An 18,548-nucleotide genomic window follows, 5' to 3' on the forward strand; every position below is an offset into this window, starting at 1 on the left:
TCCCATTTTCTCTTACAGTTGGATTGGTGCCAGATGACTACCCAATGAAATGTGTGTTGAAGTGATATATACCACTTTGAGATAAAAGCAATTAAAAGCTGGTGTGTTTCCCTTACACCAGTTAGAATGGCAAAAATTGACAAGGCAGGAAACAATAAATGTTAGAGAGGATGTGGAGAAAGGGGATCCCTCCTACACTGTTAGTGGGAATGCAAGTTGGTACAGCCACTTTGGAAAACAGTGTGGAGGCCTCTTAAAAAGTTAAAAATTGAGCTATCCTATGATCCAGCAATTGCACTACTGGGTGTTTACCCCAAAGATACAGACGTAGTAAAGAGAAGGGCCATATGCACCCCAATGTTCATAGCAGCATTGTCCACAATAGCTAAATTGTGGAAGGAGCCGAGATGCCCTTCAACAGATGACTGGATTAAGAAGATGTGGTCCATATATACAATCGAATATTACTCAGCTATCAGAAAGAACGAGTTCTCAACATTTGCTGGAACATGGATGGGACTGGAGGAGATTATGCTAAGTGAAATAAGTCAAGCAGAGAAAGACAATTATCATATGGTTTCTCTCATTTATGGAACATAAGAACTAGGAAGATTGGTAGGAGAAGGAAGGGAAGAATGAAGGGGGGTAAACAGAAGGGGGAATGAACCATGAGAGACTATGGACTCTGGGAAACAAACTGAGCGCTTCAGAGGAGAGGGTGTGGGGGATTGGGATAGGCCAGTGATGGGTTTAAGGAGGGCACGTATTGCATGGTGCACTGGGTGTTATACGCAAACAATGAATCATGGAACGCTACATAAAAAACTAAGGATATACTGTACAGTGACTAACATAACATAATAAAAAATTATTATTAAAAAAAAAGCTGGTGAGTTTCTTCTTTTTTCTCCTCCCTTGCTATGTGACCTTGGAGGCCCTGTGCTCCCCACGGTGTAGCTCCCAGATGGGGAGCACATCTCCCATCTGTATTAGCCTTCATGCGAGGGACACACACACTTTATTTATTAAGCCACTAAGATTTTAGGTTAGTATGACAAAGTCTACCCTATTGAATATGGTCTATTCTTATTTTCTCTGATAATAAGGTAGATTTTAAAGGATACATTGAAGAGTGTAAGCTTAGGTAAGGTACATGCAGTTAATGACCGTGGTGATAGCTAACAGCTATGAGGTGCGTACCGTGTGTCAGACACAGGGCTAAATGCTCTCTATGAATTATCTCATTTAATACAACAGTCACACCAGTGAAATTACTTCACTTTGTGAATAGCACTACTCCATTCATTATGTTGTTACAGAATTCTGACTGCCAACTCTAAGTAACCATCAGGTTTTTCTCTGGTCATGGTATTAATGACAGGCCAAGTTTCACCTTGGAACTTGTGAGAACACATTCATAAAACTATCCAAGGGCGCCTGGGTGGCGCAGTCCTTAAGTGTCTGCCTTCGGCTCAGGGCGTGATCCCGGCGTTCTGGGATCGAGCCCCACATCAGGCTCCTCCGCTATGAGCCTGCTTCTTCCTCTCCCACTCCCCCTGCTTGTGCTCCCTCTCTCGCTGGCTGTCTCTATCTCTGTTAAATAAATAAATAAAATCTTAAAAAAAAAAAAAACTATCCAACAGAAGTGGACACTATAAATGAAAAGTATTTTGCACACTATTTGAAGGTACTCTTATTACCATGATCTCAGGACCAATCAATATTTTACCAGTTACAAAAGGTGTGTATAGAAATCTAAATTAACTACCATCACATTTCTCATTTATTTCAGTAATGTTTTTAGCACTCCATAGAGAAATGGCTATCATTTCAGCTTTTTTTTTTATTCTTTTTTTTAAATTTATTTAATTGACACAGAGAGACAGCCAGCAAGAGAGGGAACACAAGCAGGGGGAGTGGGAGAGGAAGAAGCAGGCTTCCAGCAGAGGAGCCTGATGTGGGGCTCAATCCCAGAACGCCGGGATCACGCCCTGAGCCGAAGGCAGACGCTTAACGACTGAGCCACCCAGGCGCCCCCATTTCAGCTTTTATCTATATATCTATATATAACTACAAAGATTTTCATACATTACATTTCAATAACCAATATCCTATTTATAATACTTTTCCTTCTATACCATATACCGGGAGGTATACTTAGTTTCTTGCATAGTAAGACTTGTAGAGAAGTGGAGCAGAAAGAAGAGCTGAATGAATGAGGGAGAGAGTAGCACACTATTGGCAACCTCAGGAAATATCTTCATGCACCTGAGAGGGGGTTACCATGTCCTAGTATCAAGGTAATGTTAAGGGAGACAGCAGCTGACAGCTCCTCAAAATTTACCTGGGTAGATAGGTGATAGATATAGACGCATAACTAGAATGATATCTATCTCTCCATATTTATTTCGATATTTTAAAGTATTGTAAATAGGATATGTGGTATTGAAATATAATATGTGAAAAGCACTATAGATGGAGAGTTGGAAGCTGTGCACGTTTTTGTTAATTTTGTGAATTCTTTAAGAGTCCGGAAATCCAACAATCAGAAAAACAGAACATCCCACACAGGTCCCAGAGCCCCAGACCAAATGGGTACGATTTAAATTCCACAAATTGGTAAGTGCCAAGCTTCAGTAAGAATGAACAAGCCCAATGTGGAGCCTATCAGACAACGTCGTAACATGTGGGAAGGAATATATTGCCCAAGAGGCTCAAGAGAAGAACCTATTCTTGAAGATGACATCTTAGGAAACAGAAGTAAGTTTTAGAAACCATGTCCTTGAGGTCATGATGAAGGATAAGGAAGGCATGAGCTGGGTGACCTTGGGACAGGGAAAGAACAAACCAAGGCAAAGGCAGAGATACAAACAGGGAAAGGAAGGAAACGTCTGGCAGCAGAATAAAAACGCACATTAGAGGCGATGAAGAGTAGATGTTTCAGTGAAAAATATATCAAAGCTTTGCTATGGGAGAAAAATTAGAAGATCCCAAAATGCAGAAAGAAAGAATGAGGGTTAAACACGTGAAAAAGGAAATGTATTAGGTAGGGAGGGCAAAGAAATAGGGATGCAATCGAAGAATTACATGTGTTCCCTAGGAATAAACCCAAGTTACAGAAAAGAGGGAATAATAAAAATAAAGATTTTTTTCTAAATTGATTAAAGAATACGTATGAAGATCAAAATGGATCCCACCAGCCTGACAAAATTAATAAAAAGAGACTCATGCATAAAATACGTGCTGGAAAATTTTTTTGAAATTCAAGGACAGTAGGGAGGGTGGGAATCACTGGAAAGTAAAAGCAAAACACAGCAGAGGGGTGCCTGGGTGGCACAGCGGTTAAGCGTCTGCCTTCGGCTCAGGGCGTGATCCCGGCGTTGTGGGATCGAGCCCCACATCAGGCTCCTCCGCTATGAGCCTGCTTCTTCCTCTCCCACTCCTCCTGCTTGTGTTCCCTCTCTCGCTGGCTGTCTCTCCCTCTGTCGAATAAATAAATAAAATCTTTAAAAAAAAACACAGCAGAAAACAAGACAAAGAGACCCCAAGCCTCTTGGAAAGACTCTAAGATGGGTCAACACTGTACATGGAGCTGATCAGCCCTTCCTCTGATTGGCATCCATGGCATTGTCCAGCTGTGTCCCAGCACTGGTCACCTCCGCGACGATCAGCAAAGAAACTTCTGTGTCAGGAAGCAGAGGTTCAGAGAGGAGGTGGTACCTTGATGGTAGAAGATGAAGGATGAAAGGAGGAAAATGACAACTGTCAATCAAGAGTCAAGAGACCCTTTTGCACACAGCCATGTGAGAAATGCCTAGAAGACTTTGGGAAGCTTACATTCCCAAAGAGTGAGTGGCAGGCAGTCAAGAAAATGCTGCTTGGTGACTGTTAGAACTGCATTTGTAACTCAAGTCTATTTTGGGTTAGAAGGTGAGCCCTGGGGGTGCCTGGGTGGCACAGCGGTTGGGCGTCTGCCTTCGGCTCAGGGCGTGATCCTGCCATTATGGGATCGAGCCCCACATCAGGCTCCTCCGCTAGGAGCCTGCTTCTTCCTCTCCCACTCCCCCTGCTTGTGTTCCCTCTCTCGCTGGCTGTCTCTATCTCTGTTGAATAAATAAATAAAATCTTTAAAAAAAAAAAAAAAAGAAGGTGAGCCCTGGAGAGCAGGATCGATGTGATACTGTCTTCACTTATGTCCCCAGCAGCTGGCACGAAAGGTCCTCGTGTAAACTGCAAGCACATGACTTCACTCTCACCTCCCAGGGGTTGTTCTGAGAAAGGCTGGGGGTGAGTCTGTACATTGAAGAAGAGAAAAGCCCTTCCCAAACATTGGCTCCTGCCCAGTCAAGGGGAAAAAGAGATGATTTCACCGATTATTTCCAAACCATAGTGAAAGTAAGCAGTTGGCTCTGTTGTATTATTGTCACAACCATACCCATTTCTTTTACACAAATGCATCCCTGAGTATGACTTAACAAAAGAAGGAGGAAAAATGTTTTCTTCATGATGAGCAGGGAACATTTTGCAGGTTATACTGACTTTAATAAAATAGTTCTTTTTCTTTTACATGGACTTATGTTGAACTATCTTTGGGAATTATTGCTTGTCATTGGGAGGTGAGTGAGGGCTTGCAAATGTGTGCGTGTATCCATGTTTTCTCCAAGAGCCTCTCCTAGGAGACCAGAAGACCCCAGGGAGAATGAAAGCCTGTGTTGCCTTTAACACATGGTATTGGCACAACGGGACATCTGCATGCAAAATAATGAACCAGACACAGGTTCTTAAAATTAATTCAAACTAGATTATAGACCTAAGTGTAAAACACAAAACTACGGAATTTCTAGAATAAAATATAGGAGAAATCTAGGTCCCCTTGTGTTTGGTAGTGAACTTTTAGATAAAACACCAAAAGCATGATCCATGAGAGAAAAAAAGGGTAAGCTGGACTTATTTAGATTAAAACACTGTGCTCTGCAAAAGGAACTGTCAAGAGAATGAAATAACAAACCCACACTGAGAGAAAATACTTGAAAAAATACATATCTGACAAAGGACTTAGAGCCAAAGTATACAAAGAAATCTTAAAATTCAACGAAAAAGAAACAGGCAACTCAATGAAGAAAGTGGAGAAAAGATCTGAACAGATACCTCACCGAAGAAAATATACAGATGGCAAATAAGCGTGTGAAAAGATACTCCCCATCATATGTCATCAGGAAATGCAAATTACAGCAACGATGAGACGTCACTACACACCTATTAGAAGGGCGGAAATCCAAAACCAAAAATGAGAATATCAACTGCTAGCCAAGATATAAAGCAGCAAGAACTTTCTTCCTCGCTGGTGGGAATGCAAAAATGGTACAGTCACTCTGGAAGACAGTTTGGGAGTTTCCTACAAAGCTTTACATAGTCTCATGCTCTCCAGCAATCGCGCTCCTTGGTATTTACCCAACCAACCAAAACCTTATGTCCATACGAAAATCCGCATGCAGATTTATGGTGTTACATTTATTTATAAACCTATATATAAATGTGTAACATTTATAAATCTATATATAAGTCTATAGATTTCTAGCAACTTTATTCATAGTCACCAAAAACTGAATGCAACCAAGATGTCCTTCAATAGGTGAACAGATAGGCCAACTATGGTACATTTATAAAGTGGAATATTATTCAGCAATAAAAAGTAATGAGGTATCAAGCCACAAAAAGACAGAGACAGATCGTACATGGATATACATAAATGAAAGGGGCCAGTCTGAAAAAGGCTGCCTACTGTAGGGTTCCAATTAAACGGCCTTCTGGGAAAGGTAAAACTATGGAGACATAAAAAAGACTGGTGGTTGCAGGTGTTTAGGGATGAAGAAGGAAGGTTGAATAAGTGGAGGACAAGGTGTTTTTAAGGGCAGCAAAACTATTCCACACGATACTATAATTTGTGGATATACAACAGTATGCATTTGTCAAAATCCCCTGAACGTCAGTGCAAAGAGTGAACCTTAATGTATGCAAATTAAAAAAAAATCATTTAGGAGGTCAGCAGAATCTCAGTGGAATGCAGAATGTGACAAGCAATCTGTATTTAAATGTATGAAGCCACCTCAGTGAAGGGGTGGGGGGAGTGTTGACATAAGTAACTTGGGAAATGAGTGGCGTCAGCACTACGAAAGGAAAAGGAGTTGCACGTAGAAACATTGTCTTTGATAATGGTTCCCACAGGTGTATGTGCTAGCACTTCTGATACAACTATGAAAGTGTTGCAATTAGACAGGTAAATGGATGGTGGAAGGTAGGAGCTGGCTTTCTCACTGTTGAAATGGGAATTTACAGATAAGTAAGGGCAGGCAACTAGAATGATCCATGCGATAATGGATTAGAGTTAAAGACATCAGAATAACCCGTCTAGCTTAACGTGGACACAGATGGTTACATACAGAAACACGTATAGATACATGTCTATGCATAGGTTACCGCACAAGCTTTATATATTCCTTGTCCTGTCCACTGAGAGGGGCCAGAACCAACAATACCTCAGTAGCAAAAAAATACACAGAGGGCTCAGATGCTGGGTTCTAATGTCATTCTCTAGTAGAAGAAAGCAGGCCAGCATGCTGGGGCAGGAAACACGCAAGATGAGCCTGGAGCACTTCACTGTGCCAGAAAGTAAGGGAGAGCTCAAAACACAGGAGCCAAGAGTTCCCAAAGGCCAAGGCTGCAACCACGTGAGCAACAAAACAAAGTTGTATTGAATTATTACCCAAACTATGAAATAAATACCCTTGAGTCCATATGTATGTAAACACATGGTTGAATAAAGAGAAAATCTCCTATACGGAATTCCAGATAATTGATGTAGATACTCTGCCCTTATGGAGACAGAGATGGAGCATAATTATTCCCCATTTCCTACGTGTAGTCTGAGCATAGTAGCTTTCTTCCAAAAACTACAGTATGCAATCCAGTAATTCCACTAGTGGGTATTTAGGCAAAGAAAATGAAAACATGAATTCAAAGAGATATATGCACCCCCGTGTTTATTGCAACATTATTTACAAGAGCCAAGCTGTGGAAGCAACTTAGGTGTCCATCAGTAGATGAATGGATAAAGATGTGGTACACACACACATTTATATATACCGTGGAATATTACTCAGCCATAAAAAAGAATGAGATCTTGCCAATTGGACCTAAAGGGTATTATGCTAAGTGAAATAAGTCAGACAGAGAAAGACAAATACCACATAATTTCACTTCTATAACGAATCTAAAAACCAAAGCAGAAGAACAAACAATCAAAAACCAGAAACAGACTCAGAAATACAGAGAAGAAATTGGTGGGTGCCAGAGGGGAGATGGGAGGGAGATGGGCAAAATAAGTGAAGAGGATTAAGAGATACAAACTTGAGGGATGGCCGGGTGGCTCAGTTGGTAAAGCATCTGCCTTCGGCTCAGGTCATGATCTCAGGGTCCTGGGATCGAGTCCCGTGGTGGGCTCCCTGCTCAGTGGGGAGCCTGCTTCTCCCTCTCCTCCCCGCTCATGCTCTCTTGCTGTCTCTCTCTCTCAAATAAATAAATAAAATCTCACCAAAAAAAAAAAAAAGAGGTACAAACTTCCGGTTGTAAAATAAATAAGTCATGGGAATGAAAAGGACAGCATGGAGAATATGGTTAATAATGTTGTGATAATGTTATATGGTGACAGATGGGAACTATAATTAATTGCAGTGAGCATTGTATAATGTATAGAATTGTCAAGCCACTGTGTTGTATACCTCACACTAATATTAACATTGTATGTCAACCATACTTTGATTTAAAAAAATTAAAAAGAGGACAGTGTGGAAAAAGGCTTAAATTAGTAACTTTCCAGTGCAGAATCCTGACAAACACCTCAACTAGGTGATCAAGGTCAACGCAGACAGTGATAAGACATGTTTATAGTACGTACCTTTGATACGATGCGATAAAAATGGCGCTTTACCTCTGGTGGTCTTCCTCCCCGAAACCCACGACCCCAGTCTAATCCTGGGAAAAACATTAGAGAAATCCCAGTGGAGGGAATGAATACAGCTGATGAGCAGCCCTCAAAACATCAAGGTCATCAAAAATAAGAAGATTCTGAGAAACTGTAACAAGTAACAGGAGCCTCACGAGACATGACAACTAAATGTTAACATCACATTCTAGATGAGGTCCTGGAACAGCAAAAGGGACATTAGATAAAACCTAAGGAAATGTGAATAAAGTATGGACTTTGGTTAATCATCGTGTGTCAATATTGATTCATTCGGCGTAACATACCATCCTCATACGTGGGAACTCTGGATTATCTTCTCGATTTTCCTGTAAATCTAAGAGTGTTCCAAAAAATAAAGTTTATTTTTAGAAATGTTTAGCCCCTCATCTTGTCTCCCCAGATGATGGGTCTTGTCACATAGTCACAAGCATCCTACCGGTCTCCAAACCTGGAGCTTAGAACTGGCAAAGTGGGGCTCCTTCTGGAGTCCTGGGATCTGCCCTTGCTGTTTGACCACCTTTCAGCTCTATGTGGTTGCATGTCCCTGAGTCTATGCTTTACCTTCCAACCAGGTGTGGCCCAGGTGTCTACACACATCCTCTATTCTGGGGACACCTTGGTGTGTCCCTGTGGCAAACGAGTTAGCTCTTCATTTAGTGTCTCTGCCCCACGACAACTGGGGGAGGCTCAGGGGAACAACCTGGTTGTCTTCTCCACACATTTAACTAGACCAATGGCAGCATCTTAGGGCAGGGGCCCTGTCTGTTGGGCTCCCAAGTCTCCATGAAGGGTTAAGGCAGGAGCCTCTGTCCCCTGGTGCAGAGAGAGAGAGAGAGAGAGAGAGAAGCAGAATAGACTTCTTAGTTCTCCTTCCTCCTTTTCATTTGTCCTTCTTCTCCCTCCAACCCATGGCCAAAAAAAGGAGAGAAGTTTCCTTTACTTCTCCTGTGTCATATGATCCTTCTTCCTCACTACAGCCTCACCATTAAGCCTGAAAGGTGGTCAGAGATACCTTCTTTACCCTGGGAGAAGAATTCAAAGGTCTGAGTCTCTCCCATAGCCTTTGATTGTACAAATTTTCACTGTCTGTGAAGCTTGACTTGGAAGCCAAGTGCCTTCCTAAGAAGTCAAATATCTGACATCCAGCCCTGGGGTAAGAAGTCTCTTGACCTGGGTTCAGCCTTAACATCGACATGCAGCCATGTGGTATTTGCGAAAATATGATTCCTATTACCTACTGCCAGGGTGTGTTGAGTTCTATGGATTGTCCCTGTAGGGGGAGGGGAAGTCAGAGGGAGATGGGTCCTGTAGTAGAGGCTTGGTTGGTGTTTTGTTTTGTTTTGTTTTGTTTTTTGTTTTGTTTTGTTTTGTTTTGTTTTGTTTTGAGAGGGAGAGAAAGAGAGAGGAAGGGGAGGGGCAGAGGGAAAGGGAGAGAGAGAATCTTAAGCGGGCTCCACACCCAGAGTGGAACCCGATGTGGGAATTGATCTCACAACCCTGAGATCATGACCTGAACCAAAATCAAGAGGCAGACGCTTAACCGACTGAGCCACCCAGGTGCCCCGAGGTTGGGTTTTCTAAAGAGAGATGGAGATTTTCCCCGGGAAGGGCTGAAGAAAGAAGCAGTAGCTCTGAGAAATAAGAGGGCAGGGCAACACGGCTAAGAAACACACCAGACAGGGGGCCTGGGGGACTCTCATCCTGGGGGGCCTGAGGATAGAATTCAAGGGGTCCAGGAATTTGAATGGGAAAGAATATATCTTTATTTTCATTAACCTCTAAATGGTATCCAGCATTTTCTCCAACTATAAACACAAGCCACACAGAGGGGAAGGGGGTGGGGGATGGGATAGACCAGTGATGGGTAGTAAGGAGGGCACGTATTGCATGGTGCACTGGGTGTTATACACAACTAATGAATCATCGAGCCTTACATCGGAAACCGGGGATGTACTGTATGGTGACTAACATAATATAATAAAAAATCATTAAAATAAAAAATAAATAAATAAATAAACACAAGCCACAAGGTGCCGTGGAATGAACGATAGTGTGACTTTGCCACTCATTTTCCTACAAGGTTATAGTTGTGACTAATCCATAATGTTGTTTACACTTACGACTGTGATACATCAAAATTATGATAGTTATTACTCACGCTGCTAGACCTTATTATTTAATGCATCAACAAGGAAGCACATGTATTATTATATCACACATTTGTTTTGTTTAATATTTTGATAGTATACTTAAATATAATTGATTTCCTTTGCTGTTGCCTCAATTATTCTATGTCATGCATTTAAAAACATAACTCACAGGCTTCACCAGACTGCCAAAGGGATCCATGCATAAAAAGACCCCTCTAAAATATTTTTTTATTTGGGGGGGGACCCTAAGAAGATCTATTTGTATACTGCAATTTTTCTCCCTAAATTGAAATTCTCTGATTGCTCTTAAGGCTTCAGTAAAACCTAGGATTGATATCCACTGCTGGGTGTTGGTGGCGTTGCCGGGATTTGAGAGAAGGTACAGTGAAAGAAATCACCCTCTTGCTTCAAGACCCAGGGGCAGGGTGGCTTGACTCAGGAAAAGACCTGAAGCTCACCTGTTTCCCCCAAGGACAATATGAGAAAATTACCCTGGAAAGGGAGTGAGGCAGACATTTGTCTAACAGCAGCACAGTAGAATCAGTTACTGCTTTCCCTTAAGTGCGTTTCGTCAAAGGTCTATGGGAACAGGGACCAATTAATTATACTCTCCAAGCGCCCCCTAGAGTTGTGGAGGGCATAATATGCCAGGAGCCCCGGCCACTCTCTCTCCTGAAAACCTGTCTCAGTTACTGTCTCTGCCCATATGGCACACACCAGGTTGGGATAACTTCAAGAGACTAACCCTTTTCTAGCATAATGTTCAAAATTACGCACCGGATCCTCAGATCACTAGGAATGTCCCTTATCTTGACTCGCCCAGCACCCAGTTCTTCCATGTCCCCTAGAAACAGAGGAACATCCCTGGGATCAGATGGCAGAAGGATCCAGGATCTATGAAGGAAAACTGTGGTAGCTTTAAAGTGTGATACCCAAATCCTTTGAACTTCCTCCCATTGATACGAGCTGTCTATGCCTCCACTTCCTGAATCTAGGAGGGTTTAGACTGCTTTGACCACTAAAATATGCCGGAAGTGATTTTTACAAGGCAAAGTCATAAAAGGCTAACGAGGTCCTAGCTGGTCCTCCTAGAAGTCTTGTCCCTACATGCTCGTCTTCAAACCCAGATGCCATGCTAAGAGAAGCACAAGTCATATGCTCCCAGCTGAGACAGTCCTTCAGCCTTCTCAGCCCAGGCACCAAACCTATGAAGGATAACCATATGATTCCACGCCCCAGCCATCTGGGTCTTTCCAACAGAAGCACTGGACATGACAGGGCAGGGATGAGCTCCCCCCCCCCCGAATTCCTGACCCACAGACTCCATGAGCATAAGATGTTTTTGGTTTATGACCCCACTGAGTTTGGGGGAGTTATTACAAAGCCAATAGTAGCCAGACTAAGGAGGGATAAGAGGTCCAGGGGGAAGAGGTCCTAACCGTGGCCACATGTGGACCACAAGTAGAGAGCTGGATTTGGCTCCCGTGGGAGAGACTGGAGGAGAGGCAACTGAAGGGACAGGCCTGGGGGGGGGTGTCGCTCAGTTCCCTGTGCACTCTGGGATGGGCAAAACTGACTTGAGCCTAAGGCCAAGTGCTGTTTTTATACAGTCTTCTGCAAGCAGCAAGACTGTTGAGGCATGTGCTCCCCTGTCCCTCCCCTTCTCTGCCCCACTTTCTCCATGGGAGCCAAATGCTCGAATAAAAATGTGATACAAACACCAGGCGTGTGCTGGATGAATTTGGTCTATCCCAACAATTCTAAATTTTTCCTAAAAGGGCTTCTGATGATAGAACATTATGGGGTCATAGTCTGCAACAGCCAGAAGGACAGGTGTACAGACTCCTAATGCCCAAAGCCCTTCCAAAGAAATCAAATTTGTAAAGGGTAATTGGCTTATTGAGCATGGAGTGCCTTTAGAGGATGCTTATTAATGTCAATGTTGGTTTTTTTTAAAGATTTTATTTATTTATTTATTTATTTATTTATTTATTTATTTATTTGAGACAAAGAGAGCATGAGCAGCGGGAGGGGCAGAGGGACAAGCAGACTCCCCACTAAGTGAGGAGCCCAATGCAGGACTCGATCCTAGGGCCCCAAGACCGTGACCTGAGCCAAAGTCAGACACTTAACCAATGGAGCTACCCAGGCCCCCCTTATTAACGTCAATGTTAATCATAGATTTGTGGCATGTTTTTTTAGAAGAATCACACAGAAAATAAATGGGTCCTTAGCGAAAGGAAGATTTTGGAGAAAATCTCCAGGCAGGTGAAAGTGTGATCAAAACTTCTTAGCTAAGGGGCGCCTGGGTGGCACAGCGGTTAAGCGTCTGCCTTCGGCTCAGGGCGTGATCCCAGCGTTATGGGATCGAGCCCCACATCAGGCTCCTCTGCTATGAGCCTGCTTCTTCCTCTCCCACTCCCCCTGCTTGTGTTCCCTCTCTCGCTGGCTGTCTCTATCTCTGTCAAATAAATAAAAAAAATCTTTAAAAAAAACCAAAAAACAAAACTTCTTAGCTAAGATCATTTGTAACATTTTCTGTGCAGTCCGGAATGGACATTTTGTGCGTACAGAAATTTTTTCTTCGTGAAGACTGTGCTCTTGACCCTATGCCCTGCCCTCTCACTTCCTAAGAGACGCTGCTCCATTCATTATCACCTTCAAGCCCTTCTCCTCTATTGCCACCATTCCCTCCACTCCAGTGCCCCCTGTCCTCAGAGGCCCTTCCATTAGGCAAAGCGGCACAATAACTCTGGAGAGCAACTTGGCAAATCCAGCAAAAGAAAAAGTGTGTATACTTTCTGACCCAGAAATTTCGCTTCTAGAAAATTTATATTTAGATATACTTACACTAGTTCATAGGGATAAATATACAAAGATGCTCATTGCAGCACTGCTGGAGGGAGCAAAAATAGAGCGACCTAGACAGCCATCAATAGGGCCCTGGTTAACTAAATCACAGGACAATAGAAAAGGACATTGGCAATACATTGCGAAGTGAAAAAAATACTTAAGGGGGGGGGCGCCTGGGTGGCTCAGCGGTTAAGCGTCTGCCTTCGGCTCAGGCGTGATCCCAGAGTCCCGGGATCGAGCCCCACATCAGGCTCCTCTGCTGGGAGCCTGCTTCTTCCTCTCCCACTCCCCCTGCGTGTGTTCCCTCTCTCGCTGGCTGTCTCTATCTCTGTCGAATAAGTAAATAAAAATCTTTAAAAAAAAAAAAAGAAAAGAAAAAAATACTTAAGGAACCATGCAACTATGAATAACAAACTGCATATCTGATGGCTCTGTATTCATTTATTCTACGTATATTGTACAACGGCAGGGGGGTGCCACTCCCTCTTATTCTTGTTTGGAAGTGAATGTTGTACCCCGGAGCTGTACCACTACCTTCATGTGTGTGCGTGTGTGCGTGCACGTGTGTGTGTGTGACATGATCCTAGGCATGCATGAATTTATCCTAACACATTAAACTCTGTGGTGAGTATTAATCCATCTTTTCCATGAGCCTATAAACTGCAAGAGGAAGAAGACTGTTCATCTTATCCTCAGCACCCAGCACAGACCTGGCACACCAATTTATGGTGTTTGAGCGAACATTGGTGTGAACATTCACTGGGCCTATAGGGTATACCAGTTACTTATCATTTGCATTGATCTGAGAACCAGGCGTGTCCTAGGAAGAGGAAATAAACACGTAGTGTGTGATTTCGAGGCTTTACACACACATGTACTCACACCCAGTGTTCTGGGCTCAAACTGTGTTTGGAAAAGCTGAGTTAAACAAAGATAAACCATTTTCTTTGCTATAGGGCATCTCTAAGATTTTACTATGCATTGATATTCTCCAAGAGATAGATAAACCACGGAGCGTGATCTGAATTTTACTTACCATGAAACCCTTTTAGAGGCAAATTTATTTACACTGATGTTCAGGGGACCATCCATTTGTTACATGTTGCATGAGAAGAATCATCAGAAGTAAATAGATTCTGGGTGAAAGAGGATTCCCAAGACAGGGTCAGACAATCTCCTGGACAATGAGTGATTGTAAGATTCTCAGCTAAGATCGTCCCAACGGGATGGCTGGGACTGGAGGGAAGAGAGGAGAAAAGATGTGGCCAGTGTAACAAGGGAGAGCAAAGCACGCTTCTCCGTGTGGTGTCCCAGCACAGCTAGGGCGGCCAGCTCAGTAACCAGGCAATAGAGGTTAAGTTCCGGCTCCCTCTCACTGCGCAGGACCTTAAATCGTGGGGGAGTTTATGGGTCCTGTTGATGTACAGACTCTTTTTATAAGGAAAGAAAAATTCCCTTTGAATTGCCATTGCTTTCAGAGTCAGCAATTTAATGAGTCATGCATTCTGAATCCTTGCTTTGTCTACACGTTTTCATTTCAAAATACTAAAAACACTTTGTTTGGAACATGGGCTATTTTTAGTTCCCATATCAAGAGTGTGCATCCATTTTTCCCCATATTAGAAAAGCTTCCTTCAGACGGGGTTGGGACAGCACCACAGTGACAGGGCTGTTTACTTAGCAGTCGTTTGTTGAGGCCACCTGGGCATCTCTCTGTTCCTGGGGACTCTCTTCCAGCTGGCCTTCTGGGCCTACTGCCTATCCATGAGTCAGCCCTAGACCTGGCCCAAAGACCCAGATCCCACAGTCTGGAGGAAAGGGGAAGAACATCTCCTCAGGAGTACGCACCTTGGCTAGAGGCAAGTCAGGTCAGGTCTTCATGACCTGTGTCCTTGCAAGACTCAAAGAAATGAAGTAGGATTGAGGGAGGTCCCCATTTCTACGTCATCTCCTTCAGGTATGTCAAGAGAAAGTCTACCCACACCTTGGCAAAGACAGGAATGGATAGTCTGGAATTCTTTTCTAAATCTCAGGAGGAGATCTGGGAGAAAGACTGGGGAGTATGGAGGGGGTACCCTACTTCCCCAGTCCCTGCCCTCTACATAGGATGTCTCTCCACATTGCACTTGGTGCCCCTAGCCAGCTTTATCTACGTCATTGCTTTTGATCCATCAGTGATAATTCTCTCCTCTGGGGACCCCTTTCTTTTAAATGCTCCAGCTTAGAGCATTAATAACAAGCACCTTTCCAGCAATCAATGGATAGCCAGCCAACTTCCAGAAAGGGATACAAAAACCAGTATCTCAAGGAACTGGGTTGACAGGGTACCTACTTCTCTGGTCATTGCTTTGTTCCTCCATCCATGTATTTACAGTGGAAGCAGCCATGTTCATGCCCTCTGACTCTCCTCCCCTGGGCTGTTGATTTGACCAGGGGTGGACAGCAATGAGCCTATGCACAGGGAGTCTGGAATTGAGACCATACTGACTCTCAATTGAGGTGGGCCGCCAAATTGGCAGCTATCTGGCAAGGATAATCCTCATATGGACAGAGAAACTGGAGGGATGTAGACAGGCAGAGAGAAGCAGCTTTCTTGGGTTTTCTGTATCATCCTAGGCTCTCATTCTAGCCACCTCCGAGGCCTTGGATTCTATGAGGCAACTCCTCCACCCTCAACCCCTGCCTGAAGTCTTCCAAACATGTTCCTCTTTTCATTTAGGAGAGTTCTACCTGATTTCTGTGGCTTGCAACCAAAATGGTACCAGGAGGTGTGAAAAGGACCTGGGGCAGGTAGATGGGACACGTCAAGGAGATGCCTCCCTACTTTATAATTTTGCCTAATTCTGCGTGTATCAGGTATAACCACATGGGCCACCACCCAGCGTGCTTCAGGGTCTGAGAAGGCCCCTGATATTCTGCCGGCTAGCCCCAATACTGTGCTCTCTCTGAAGGAGGTTCCTAGCTAAGGAACAAAGGATAGGGAGACAATGCGCTCTGCAAGTCATCGCTGCTGGGGACTGATGTGAGAACATGTTCCAGTGGGCTGTGTTCCCTTCCCCTCCATGCCCAACCCTTGTGCTGAGACCTTGACAATGGAACCCACTCCCATGGCCCCATCTCATCTTTCTTCTTCTTAGCTGTCTTGCTCTGCCCACTGCCCAAGGAAATCTTTGAGGAACGTGTGGGTGTGACCCCAAGGAAGAAGTAAGCAAATGTGTGTTTGCGGTGGGTATGAATGTGTGATGGGAATAATCCTGGGGTCATTGAGACCCTCAGCCTGGGGTCCAAAAAGAATTAATACCAACCCCCAAGGAGATGGCATGGGAGAAGCAGACTCGTTCCACTTGGGCTACTGCTGTGCCTGGAGACAGGTGAAACTAAACTGTCTAATTCATGCCCATCACAATTCTGGCCAAACAATTCTAAATCCCAAAGCCACAGGAACAAATGAGGAAATTTTTTAAATGCGGGACTATGTTGAGCAAAAAGGGTCTTTCTGACTCCATTGGACTTCTTTCTTGTTTCCTGTATGATATCTTCATATCCAGTAGGGTAGACAACTGTCCTTTCCCTCTGTAGCACCAGCCACATTTGCCATTTGCCACAGCCCACACAGGACGTGCAGAAATGTTTCTCTGCCCCAGTCCTGACCTCCTTCCCTCGACATGCCCCCCACTTTCTCAGGGCAAGCACCCAGGATTCTATTACTTATCCCAGTCTGAGCAAAGGCCAACCAGGAAATTCACCCTTGGACTGGACCATTCCTCCCCTTGGGGCTCCTCACCTGGAAGGGGTGAGCTGGGATGGGGAGGCCCAGTCCCCGTCATCCTCCCACCCCTGGCCAACCCCCTAAGCAGAGCCTCACTCCAAGCCTGCCCTTCAGCATACCATGCCCTTGGCCAAGGGTCTTGTCAGCTCCCATCTTTGATGAGTTGTGTTGGAGAAGGACAATGAGTTGTGCTGGAGAAGTTTCTGGATAGTCTTATAGCATTCTGTGCTGGGCCCTGCAGTCTAGCCCCCAGCCCCTGGGTGAAATTACTGAAAATCAGGAGCTGCAGTCACCAGAAACATTCCCACTTCCTTTTTATCCCCTGAAGCCTAACCATAAACTCATGGCCCCCACCATAGACATTTCTGGCCACTCCTGACAGCTAGTAGGCAGGGAGGGCTGGAGAGCCCATTCCAAACAGCCTTAGGGAGACCATTTCAGAACATATCCGATTATATGACTCACCACAGACCAGCTCATCGACACCAGCATCACATGGGTCAAAATTCCCCTCCCTACAGAACCACCCGGAGTTGAAATTCCTCTTGATTTTTTTTTACATCCTCGAATGTGTCCAAGGAAAAGAAAGAGAGCAGAATTGAACCCCAGGAAGCCTATGGCTTGGAACGCATAAAAACCCTTCCCCTTGAACTAACCTTCTCACCTGTAAGTGGGGAGAGGCTGGTAGGCCCATAGTTACAATTGTAAGTTTTGGATTCAGAGATTTGGGTAGGAGTCCTGAGTTTACCTTTGCTTGTACCTTCTGGAGCAAGTTGTTGAATGTCTGTCTTACTTTTCTCCTGTAAAAACGGGTTAATAAACACTGCTCGGAGTTACCCTGAGGATTCATTGAGATTATCTTTGCCAAGCTTCAGCTCCCATGCTGCCACATGGGACGCACTCTATAAATGGTACCTGTTGCTGTTTTTCCTAACAAGCGCCCCCTAAACTCATCGGTCCCTGATAAGGTCAGTTTTCAAACCCATCCCCTGCCCCATCCACACGTCCCGGGGACAGTCAATGGAAACCTGTCAGGCTCAAGACATACAATATAGTCCCTGTACCCAGCTGGGACACCCATCCTCTCAGGACCCCTCCCAGGTGTCCTGTCCATAGGGCCTCCTCTCCCATCCCCACACACTCGGACCCTCAGCAGCAAAGGCTCCCAGCCCCCGCACCACCCCCTACCTGAGGGCTGAAAACAATCAAGTCCTGAGCAAACACTCGAGAAAGCGCTTTCTCCGGGGGGTTTGGGGGGAGAAGACTTGCCAAGTGGGGAAGTCGGGGGCCTGGCTCCTCGCTGGCTCCTGTCCCCCTCCGGGGGCTCCTCTGCCCCCCTTTTCCTCATTCTCAGGCTTCCCCTCTCCAGGTTGCTCGGGCAGCCACATCGGAGGTCCAGAGCGATGTTCTCAGAGAGATTTGTGAGCACATCAAGGGAACGTCAGCGGAGACACACACTCTGCAAGGAGTGGACAGAAACTTATTGCCTGCAGTGCCGGTTGGTTATTTCCTCCAAGTCAGTCGCCTAAATAATTGACACCCTCCCCTCTGTGTTTAAACAGGACAATGGCAGAAGCACAATCCTGGCACAAGAAAAATAATTACAGCTGTGACAGATGTTTAGTTATTAATAAGGCCTCAATGTCACCAGAGGGCATCACACAGCAAACCAATAACGTGTCTTTGGAACCAACCTTCGTATTTACAGGTACTTTTCCGTTCACACTCCTGCGGGCTTTGCTGGAGTACAAGC

The 18,548-nt window shown here is 44.5% G+C and overlaps 1 protein-coding gene across 1 annotated transcript in view; it reads right to left on the reverse strand.

Annotated features, from left to right (window-relative positions):
- CALN1 (calneuron 1) overlaps positions 1 to 18,183 on the reverse strand; it is a 469,501-nt gene extending 451,318 nt beyond the window's left edge. The window contains 1 exon segment of the mRNA XM_008698565.1: positions 18,065 to 18,183. Within this exon segment, the coding sequence (XP_008696787.1) occupies positions 18,065 to 18,183 (119 nt within the window).
- Positions 18,184 to 18,548: the final 365 nt, after the last annotated feature.

The sequence above is a fragment of the Ursus maritimus genome, unplaced genomic scaffold (assembly GCF_017311325.1).
Source record: "Ursus maritimus isolate PB19 unplaced genomic scaffold, ASM1731132v1 scaffold_2, whole genome shotgun sequence".
NCBI lineage: Eukaryota > Metazoa > Chordata > Mammalia > Carnivora > Ursidae > Ursus > Ursus maritimus.